The sequence below is a fragment of the Haliotis rubra genome, unplaced genomic scaffold, assembly GCF_003918875.1.
Source record: "Haliotis rubra isolate DU_JTF1 unplaced genomic scaffold, ASM391887v1 Scf401, whole genome shotgun sequence".
NCBI classification, from domain to species: domain Eukaryota; kingdom Metazoa; phylum Mollusca; class Gastropoda; order Lepetellida; family Haliotidae; genus Haliotis; species Haliotis rubra.
Genome location: NW_025767082.1, coordinates 702,724 through 713,855, shown reverse-complemented (window position 1 = coordinate 713,855; position 11,132 = coordinate 702,724). Strand labels below are relative to the sequence as shown.

The 11,132-nt window shown below is 39.8% G+C and overlaps 1 protein-coding gene and 1 long non-coding RNA gene across 2 annotated transcripts; one reads left to right on the top strand and one right to left on the bottom strand.

The window, feature by feature from the left end:
• The first annotated feature begins 2,478 nt into the window (after positions 1–2,478).
• LOC124287583 lies at positions 2,479–3,069 on the top strand. Its single transcript, XR_006901286.1, has 3 exons — positions 2,479–2,542; positions 2,828–2,873; positions 2,987–3,069. It is a non-coding gene; the product is annotated as an uncharacterized LOC124287583 (long non-coding RNA).
• A 260-nt stretch (positions 3,070–3,329) lies between these two features.
• Positions 3,330–5,316, bottom strand: LOC124287582 (myb/SANT-like DNA-binding domain-containing protein 4). The gene has a single exon (XM_046724070.1). The coding sequence runs from the start codon at positions 5,012–5,014 to the stop codon at positions 4,118–4,120; it is 897 nt and encodes a 298-aa protein (XP_046580026.1). The 5' UTR covers positions 5,015–5,316; the 3' UTR covers positions 3,330–4,117.
• Positions 5,317–11,132: the final 5,816 nt, after the last annotated feature.

Here is an 11,132-nt window from a genome sequence, read left to right as displayed (position 1 = left end):
TTGCTATATTGAGACTAGGAATCATCTGGAACGTTCTGCGCAGATTAAATCCAGCCTTGTGAAAAAATGTGTGGAATCATTTTCATGTGGCTAAGGGGGGACGCGCTAGCCTCTGTCATCATGCATTACATGCAGACATCAGTCAGAGAAGATCATTATTTTCACTTGCATATATTGCTGCTAGGTGAATATTACCACTGCCTCTTAAATTGCAGTCAATGCGTTTCAACATTTCAGCATTTTATATACACCTGCATATCCCTCACATATCCCAGCATTTCAGTCCCTTACAATTCAGTTCGTTATATTTCAGCTTTTTAGCTCCTTTAACTTCAGCTTTTCAGAGCCTTCGTAGATAGGTTCTTCTGACGACAACATTCGAGTGCTGCAGCACTGTCCTAGTACAAGTTAATTCGCTCTACAGGCAACAGACAAATTGTTACATTAACAGCACGGTTTTAATTTCTGTTTCGCACCTAAGAATCTGTCAAGACCTAATCTGTGTGCTTCTTCGTACACTGTAATACCTTTGTTGGACTGTCTTCCGGTCTGAACACAATCTGAACTCGTAACACCATCCCAAGCACAGGGGTTCGCATCACTAAAATAAAAATCTAGACCGATTATCTTATCTTCAGCGATTTCGTTCAAATTTGAAATATATGTTAATCACAACATATATAAACAATATATGATTGCAAAAGTCTAGATTTTGATTTTTAAAAATTATTGTTCAAACAGTGATTCGAACCCCTGTGATCCCAAGTGTCAACTGATCTCACCTGTGACCCGGCCCGTGACATCCCTGATCTGAACTGTGAACAGACCCACGAACTTGTCTAACCTCATCTAATGCGAGTCTCGCAAACAGTTCAGTATATACACTCTACGATGATACATATGTGTATTCCCATACTGCCTACAGTTCCAAACTGCCTACAGGTTAAAACAACATGATACGGTCCAGTGATCAGGAAGTGAATACACCGATCTCACCTGTTCCACCTCTGCTAAAATGAACTTGACTAGTTAGCTGGTTAATTCTATGGTGTCTTCCCACTCTGCCTACAGAAGTTTAAAAAAATGACAGTCTTTCAGTGGTTTTACAGTCTTTTCACACACAACTGACAATCACTTTGCAAACTTGATGAGATGTCCAGCAGCATCAAGGTACTGAAGAGGCGTTTTTCTGCCGCTCTGGAGGTGTTCCTTCAGTCTCAGAAGTCTCGCATCAAGCTCTCTGTAAACACGCTTGCGTGACTTGGGGAGGGCACCACAGTCGAGCTGAGCACGTTTAGCTTTGTCTACGGCTTCGATTTTCTTGATGTTGCAGATGAAGAGGTAGATGTTTGGGTGGGCTTTGGCAATAAGGTTTTTCAGCTTCAGGTGCCACCCCTCAAGGTGGTTGTTAGTCCGTGGGCCAATATTTCCACACTGCGTCCAGATCCGTACCGGAGAACCTGCCTCATAGTCCATCCATGTACTCGTGACGTAGTCGTTGAAGTTCTTGACCTTCTCTGAGAAGATGAGATCTTCTCAACAATTTAGTCCTTACCATGTTTTTCGACATAATCTGACAAAGACAGACAAAGCCTGTAACAACATAGTTAAAACAAGCCTATACCCAACTTGATCAAATAGGATTAAGTTAATCCTGCTTTGGAGGTTAAAATATAAGCATGCTAACTGCTTCCCAAAACAAAATAAAACAATATCATTGTACTTGTCTTGTAGTCTTTATTGGATGAGAAGACTCAAAACATACTATACACAGAAGTAGATGCACAGATATATACTAATATAATCCCCCTAATTATCCCTTACTCCAAACGAAGCACCTCTTCATTGATACTCGGGCTGTTCCTTTATTCTACAGGGCAAAACATCTTTTCCCACGCTGCCCACAATGTTTTTGTTGGCAGTTTGGGATGTAGGCAGTTTGGAACTGTAGGCAGTATGGGACCTAAACGATACGCTTCAAAACTCATTATGACACTTAAGTGAGGATGCGATGTCTATCGCAATATTTGACCTGTGTCAGCGTTCCATCTGATTAACATGTGCTTATTGTCAGCAAATATTTCTTGTTTAACTCGCATTTTCCTGTCTATTTTTATTTCATGTAAACAAAAAACACCGAATTGTAAATATGATATAAAATACATATTTATTATCATGATGTTTAACTTGCAAAACTGGTCAGTTTTGGCTCGTTCTAGTATTTAGCACTGCTCGTGACAGGTAGTGAAGACGGCGTGACGCTGGTCCTGAAATGGCTTCATAAAGTGTATCTTTATGGGGAATGCCATACACTCATGACCCAATGTCTCCATATAGCACGTATAGCATACAATCATATACACATTTCGACATAAAGTAACTGCAACTGTGTCAACAAACCGCATGTATTCTGTATATCATACACTCGCGGCTAAATGTCTCGATACAATATATATGATGTTTATATTATATTCATGGATACATGTATACATACAGTATACATCCTGTATATTATACACTCATGAATCCATGTCTATATACAGTATATATCCTGTATATCATACACTTACGGATACATATCGACGTACGAACCATGTCTACATGCAGTACATATCCTGTATATTATACACTCGTGGAACCATGTCTACATACAATTATATATCCGGTATCCTGTATATTATCTACATACAGTATATAACCATGTATATTATACACTCATGGATATGCAGAACATGTATGTATATCATACACTGATGGAACCATGTCTGCATATAGTATATATTCTCTATATTATATTATACACTGATAGAACCATGTCTGCATACAGTATATATCCTGTATATTATACACTGATGGAACCATGTCTGCATACAGTATATATACCTGATATATTATACACTATATAGAACCATGTTCTGATATACAGTATATATATATCCCCATACACTGATGGATTATACACTGATGGAACCATGTCTGCATACAGTATATATCCTGTATATCATACACTGATGGAACCATGTCTGCATACAGTATATATCCTGTATATCATACACTGATAGAACCATGTCTGCATACAGTATATATCCTGTATATCATACACTGATAGAACCATGTCAACATACAGTATATATCCTGTATATCATACACTGATAGAACCATGTCAACATACAGTATATATCCTGTATATCATACACTGATAGAACCATGTCAACATACAGTATATATCCTGTATATCATACACTGATAGAACCATGTCAACATACATTATATATCCTGAAGCTGGTCTGTATATCATACACTATATGTCTGCATACAGTATATATCCTGTATATTATACACTGATGGAACCATGTCTGCATACAGTATATATCCTGTATATGATACACTGATATAACCATGTCAACATACAGTATATATCCTGTATATCATACACTGATAGAACCATGTCAACATACAGTATATATCCCGTATATCATACACTGATATAACCATGTCAACATGCAGTATATATCCTGTATATCATACACTGATAGAACCATGTCAACATACAGTATATATCCTGTATATCATTCACTGGTAGAACCATGTCAACATGCAGTGTATATCCTGTATATCATACACTGATAGAACCATGTCAACATACAGTATATATCCTGTATATCATACACTGATATAACCATGTCAACAAACAGTATATATCCTGTATATCATGCACTAATAGAACCATGTCAACATGCAGTGTATATCCTGTATATCATACACGGATATAACCATGTCAACATGCAGTGTATATCCTGTATATCATACACTGATAGAATCATGTCAACATACAGTATTTATCCTGTATATCATACACTGATATAACCATGTCAACATGCAGTGTATATCCTGTATATCATACACTGATATAACCATGTCAACATGCAGTATATATCCTGTATATCGTACCTCGTGGTAGCATGTCTATATATATACAGTATGACCTCAGCCTACACCAACACACATGATAGGTCCGTCGCATCTTGACCAGGTGAGACATATATCCAACATCTAATACTGCTATGATCCAAGTCTGTATATGAGTATTTAACAGGTAGCACATCGTGTTGTGATATCAATCCACGCCATTGTCCGTACGTTCATTACTGTCAAAAGGGTTCCTTGAAATCTGCAGCAATTTCCTCTTCCAGTAACTGATTTCTAAGGCTAGTTTCTCCTTCTCCATGTTCATTTTTTCTTTCTCCATGGCTAATTTCTCTCGTTCCATTCCCAACTTCTGTCGTTCTATTGCCAGTTGCTCTTTCTCCATTGAAAGTTTCTCCTTTTCTATTTTCAGTTTTTCTTTCTCGAGCGTGAGATTCTCGCGGTCGAGGTGCATTATTTCTTGATGCAGATGGCTGGCTTCCTCGAGACGTCTCTTCTTTGGATTTGATTGGTTGTTGTCCATAGTATATGACGTCGACGGCGAGAAGTTTGTGTGACGTGGTGATATGACGTTATCCCCTTGTCTCCCACCGAGAGCACGACTGGGGTCGGACTGGGTCCCAGGGGATGTGGATATATAGGACATATCGTCCTCCTCCTCGTCATCGTTACAAGCCTCAACCTTCATGAATGACGAGAGACAGGGGTCTGGCCCGTTCATATTGTAAGTCGACACATCCTGCCACTCAGGGTTAATGTCCAGAATCTGCAAGCTGAGATCCGAGGGTTCTGGTATAGACGCTGACCCAGACGGCATACTCTTGATTCTGGCCACCTCCTTTCTGGCAGCACCCACCATGTTCTTCCACCTCCGGCGAATGTCCCCCGACGTCCGATGCACATTGCGAGTCCTGTTGTTGATGTAGTCACTAATACGGTTCCATATATCCTTCTTACGTTCGTTCGTCACAGCGTCGGAGAGTTTGCTGGTGAGGATGTCCTTGTGCTTCTTCACCTGTTCTACAATCATTAGAGTCTCGGACTCGGTGAAGTTCGGCTTTCTCGTTTTGGGAATATGCTCCGCCATATTTCACCTCGCCCTCGATACATAGCATGGGCTGAACGAACAGCCTATAGACCCAGTCAGGCAGTAATACCGCCCTAAGCCCTTGCAAGGCCGCGAACCAATCAACAAACAGTCTGTCTCGTATAATACACTCCTCAGCCGAGACTAATCCTTGGCCTAGACTGCTATAGCGCGACTGCCAAGTGCGACTTTCTGCTCTCTGCATTGATTCATATTCTGAGCACCCTTCCTGTGAGCAAATGGTGTCTCTTTGAAAACCATGCAACATGTAAAGAAGGTTACGTCTATGGTACGATTCTGCAGCATGAAAAGATGTTGTTTAACATGGAAAACAGCCACCACGGCGCGCTAAAGCGAGGAATGGGGGTAGAGGCTAATACAGTCTTAACGGCTTGCTGAAGGCATTCAGCACTCCTTCCCGACTTGGCCAGCCTGTGTAGCTGAGACGTGATATGTGTGTATCACGGAGGAGTATCGCTGGGTCAAGACATAGATTTGTGTATTGTGCAATACGACTTATATTTTATCGTTATTATATAGAGAAGCAGGCCGAAAGATTGAACTTATATTCTTGTTAGCTGCGAATAGATTTAAGATTTTTGACTAGTGAGTGAGTATGGTTTTACGCCTCTTTTAGCAATATTCCATCACGACAGGGGACATTAAAAATGGGCTTCACACGTTGTACCCGTGTGGAGAATCAAACCCAGGTCTTTGAAGTGACGAGCGAAAGCTTTAACCACTTGGCTACACCACCTCCCCCAATGAACACTAACTTGTAGGCTCGACATCTGACTTGAGTTGGGCTTTACGTCACATCGGCATTACTCCAGCCATATAGTGACGAGATTAAGTCTGCATTCATAAACATTTAAAGTACAAAGTCCTGATGAGTTTTACCATTCATTACGTTAATAACAGCAACTGTCATAGCATCAAATTCAAACGCAAGCAATTCGACATATGCTTGTAATAGAGAGGTATCTGTGTGAGTGGCCACACAAAGCAGGTGTGTGTGTGCGCGTGCGTGCATGCGTGTGTGTGCCAGGGTGTATGAGTCGGTGCGCGTGCGTGTTTGTGTATGGCTGCCTTAGTGTGTATGTGTGCGCTTGTGCGCGTGCGTGCCCGCGGTGGCATGTGTGCGTGCCTGTTTGTAATAATGTAGGGGAGACCGGGGTCAATTGTAACACTTTTTACTTAACTTCTTGTAGCTCGATCCCAGACGACCGCTCACAAAGTTAATCGGTACTAACTAGTACATTGGCTTCTTGGCTTTAAACCTCAGTGTCGTTTCAAGTTCACTATCATGTCTTTACAAAGTTATTACGTATCAAATGCAATGACTACAAGTGTTACAATTGACCCCTAGCACGGGGCAATTGTAACAGGTGGATGGGGCAATTGTAACAAAGAAGGTTCAAATGTAACAATTTGTTTATTTTCCAAATAAAATCAAAATAAAATGTGGAAAGATGTCACACGTTAACAACCTTGGGCTTCTCAAATATTTCTTCTTCCAAATATGTCGTAATATCTAAATTTTACACTTGAAATGTTAATTTCGCCGCACTCAGCAATATTCCAGCTAAATGGCTATATGTAAATAATCGAGTCTGGACCAAACAATCCAGTGATCAACAGCATGAACATCGATCTGCGCAATTGGGAACCGATGACATGTGTCAACCAAGTCAGCGAGCCTGACCACCCGATCCCGTAAGTCGCCTCTTATGGTAAGTGATGTAGTTCACCTGGAAACAATGTTAAATAGACGTTTTTTCTACCTCATTTTAATTTAATTCGTTGGAACGTATTCAGTTTTCTATTACCTACTACGTTAAGCCTTTTATACAAATATAGTGACGCTCCACTAGAAATAAATAAAGACGTATTAAGAGCGGACAATGTAACGCCCCATCTGTCGGACACAGTGATTAGCGGAGCATGTATATACATGTAGTTTATATGTCGCTTAATTGAAAATACCCTATGTGATACTTTAAATTACACTTTTGCTGGGAACAATCTAAATTTGGGATATTGAAGATGTAGCAATACATTAAAACGAAGTGCACACGGTCCTTGTAAAGGGAGATAATTGTAACCCGCGTTTTGGACCATGACAACTGCGGGATAATATCATGATCATTTGTTGGTTTTTATGTTAGATCTGTCCGTTTTTCGTCATATACTGCCAGTTTATGTAGAGTGTCGTCTAATTAAGGCATTGCCGCCTCAGAATGAGATCCGTGTTGTAGTTTCTGTCTGTGCCGAATATAAACTATCAAGAGTTGCATCGATGTGTTAATGATGTACTGTTAGCTCCGTTTAAACAGGGAGATTATATTGTTGTAGAGTATCCCTGGTTTAAACGAACTCATATTTGCTAGGTCCATCAATAATGACGTTACCCGATGACGCGCTGCTTCCAGGCGTATTGATGAAGACACAAGCGCATGCATATGCACCATGCATGTTACGATGTGACACTGCACATCACATAGTGTTGCACGCCACCGTCACGGTGTACAACATCGACCAAACTCAACATTCTCGCAGCCACAAGCGTACGTAAAATCCCTTCCCAAAGTCTGTGACCCCGTCTCAGTTTGTTCTTCCTAATGAGCCCTTGGCCATGCTTGCACGAAGTAACCGAAGTGGTAACTTTGTGTTAAACTATGTCCGTTACGGTGATCGAAGAGCTAAATTCACGATGCTTTTAAGGAAATGGTCAAATGTAACACATGTTATGCGCACTCTCAGTAAAGTACAGATTCTAGTACTTTCCTTTGGTGAAAACCGTAGTTGGAATATTGTTGAGTGCGGCGTAAAACGAAACTCCCTCACTTTGCGGTGAGGTAGCCTGGTGGTTAAAGCGTTCGCTCGTCACGCCGAAGGTCCGGGTTCGATTCTCTATGAGTAAATGTGTGAAGCCCATTTCTGATGTCCTCCGCCGTGATATTGCTGGAATATTGCTACAAGCGGCGTAAAACCAAACTGACTCACTCACTCACTTTGGGGAAAGAGTTGAGTCCCATCGTCAGTTCGAGCCCACTATGGGCCTCAACTTCACTCTCCCGAACGGGACTCAATCCCACACCCTCAGAGTGGGGCACCTAATCACCTAATCGCTGACCCTAGGGTGTCCCGCTCAGAGAGTGTGGGTTCGAATCCCGGATGAGAATCAATCCCCACAAATGACTACAATCCGTACTTACCTGAGAGAGCGTAGACCCAATTATATGTTACGTTGCGTTAATGTCACATTGTGAAAGTAGACCCCAAGGCCAGTAATTTGGATCTATGACAGTAGAAGTACTACAATCGGTTTAAGCATTGGAACTTTGCCTCGTCAGTTCAGAGTATGTGTAGTTGGTAATTTTACAAACATTGTGATCTAGAAAAAGACCGCTGTATACAATTTGTAAACTCATGAAGAATGATTTCTGGAAGGATGTTAGGAGACGTTTGAGTACATTCAAAAATAAGGAAATCCTCGAAGAAGAAACAGTTTTACAACTTCGTATAATTAATTTCATTCCACACAAAGACATTAAAGATTTTTCAAACTGGCTAAAATATGTTGTACAATCAGTGAGGTGATTATTTACAGATATGGGAGAATTAAAATATTTTGAAACTCTTCAAGCCGAATTTGATTTAAGTGGTACATTCTTGTTGTACCACTGACTTTTAAAATATATACCTTGAAACTGGATTGACAAGATCCGAACCTATGTTAGTAATGAGTACTAAGAATGTTCGAACTCTCAAAATCTAATGCAGAATTTGATATCCAGTAAAGATAAGTTCATTTACCAGCAAATGTATGAAGATGTACAAAGTAATCTCTAGAACTTAGCAATAAATGGGAAATAAAAATTGAATACGCCTGTAACTGAAGATTATCTTTCACCAATTATGTACTGTAGAAAACAAACTGCGAAATTTCCAATGTAAAACCTTACATAGCATTTTAACAACCAACTCTTTTTTGTTTAGAATTGGTCAGACAGATACTGATTTTTGCAGTTTTTGCAAGACTGAACGTGAAACAATGGAACATATTTTATTTTTTGTGATAAAGTGAGTACACTCTTGACCTGCTTCAGTAATTGGTATAATTCTATATTACAAATGAACATACCAATGTCTCTAACAGGGCGATTATTCTTGGAGACCGAGTTTTCTTATCACTCATATCTTTTTATTAATACAAGAATATATATATATTAGCAAGTGTAGAGGAAGTTCTTTACAATCAAATCTTCTCAGTGAACGAATACGACATTATTGTCGCATAGAGAAATATATTTTTCAAGAAAGTCTCTCGTATACACAGAATCGGCCTGTACTGCAATTTGATAAATAAGTATTAAATCTAGCTGTTTTTCCAATGACATGAATTTTCATTAACCTAGCCTTACCAGCAGCAGCTGTCTATCCTAAGTCACGGCATGTGTATATTTGTTCCGCAGCGAACCCCAAATCCCTAGCCACGTGGTTCTGTACGGGTCGTTGTAAATGCGTCACCAGTATATTCTACTTCGCAATGACAAAACACCAAAAAACCCACATAAAAACAAACAACAACAACAACAACAACAAACCCAAACCAAACAGGAATACCACAAACTAACACCACACTTCCGGTGTCTGTAGTTTCTACTCAGACCTGAGGGACAGCCTTTGGACACGAACATCCCGACATTAATACCTTTTTGCAAATGTATCCTGACCTTATGCTGAACGACTGATTTTGATTTATTACTAGCCGCATTCGTATCTCTATTTATTTTCAACCAAGAAAGCACACACTTTCGCTAAAACCCACCTTATCTTGCATAAAGGCGAACTTTACTCTCGAAGTCTGAATTTAAAGCTATATCTAGGTCTTATACTTTAAGCATATTCGCATACCGGGTATGACGTCAATCTCATAGGCAATATAGTCTCACATTACGTGGTTTGTATTAATATAATTGTATTGTCATTCCTGCATCTACAATGCGTGACAGATTAATGACCTGATTTTCTTTTTTAGCATGCAAAATGTGTATGAATTCAGACTTGATCTCGTCACGATATGGCGGGAATAATGCCGATGTGATCTAAAGCCCAACTCAACTCAACTCAACTCTTCAGCATGCAGTTATTCAAGTGAACTTATTAAACCAAATGTACACTGTACCGTCCTATGTTATTCAAGTGGACTTATTAAACCAAATGTACACTGTACCGTCCTATGTTATTCAAGTAAACTTATTAAACCAAATGTACACTGTACCGTCCTATGTTATTCAAGTCACTGGTCTGATGTTTTTCATACACTCAACATTCACATATAACACACATTTATAACCGATGCCTCGGTCGCAATATATGGCGTAATTCTGTGAGATCACATCAGAAACAGATCACAACAACAACTTCATCAACATCATTTTCCGATTTCTCGAAACAAACTTAAGTTTTTAGTCAAATTTCAAACTGAGTTTAACAATTTTGAAACTTTTGAAATTTTAACTCAACTGCATTTTTAAAATAAAAAAGCCCAAACAACTTACGTAATCTATCCACCAAGCACAAATTGTCTACCATGTTTGAGTTTGATATGGATTTCAGTTCGTTCTGGGAAATGCATTTTCCTGCGGTTTCTCAAATTTGAGTAAAAACTCAAACTTAAGTCAAAACTCAGATTTAAGTTTGTTTCGAGAATTCGGGTCCCGCAGAAGATGCTATTATCAGTAGTTGCCCGGAGAGATATAGACACGGACGACAGTCTCACATTACTCGGGGTTGGTCGCGTACAGAGGTACCTGCGCTGAACGAGCGCATGGCTTCCTAGCTCGTGCTATAATACTTAGCGTGAGTGTGTTTGCGCCGACCTTGGCAACGATCTAGAGCAACATAACGAGATGAGACCCTGCAGTGTCATGTCATAAATCACCATGACAACTAAGAACAAATCAAAAGCCTTTTTCTGGGCAAATATATATTATCATCCAATGTTCTTCGTTTTCCCTTATCGGTGCCAATGAACTCCAGAGTGCCATGCACTGGCTCAGAAACGGTTATAGCTGAACTGTTACAAAAACAAGCAAAAGATTTATTGGAC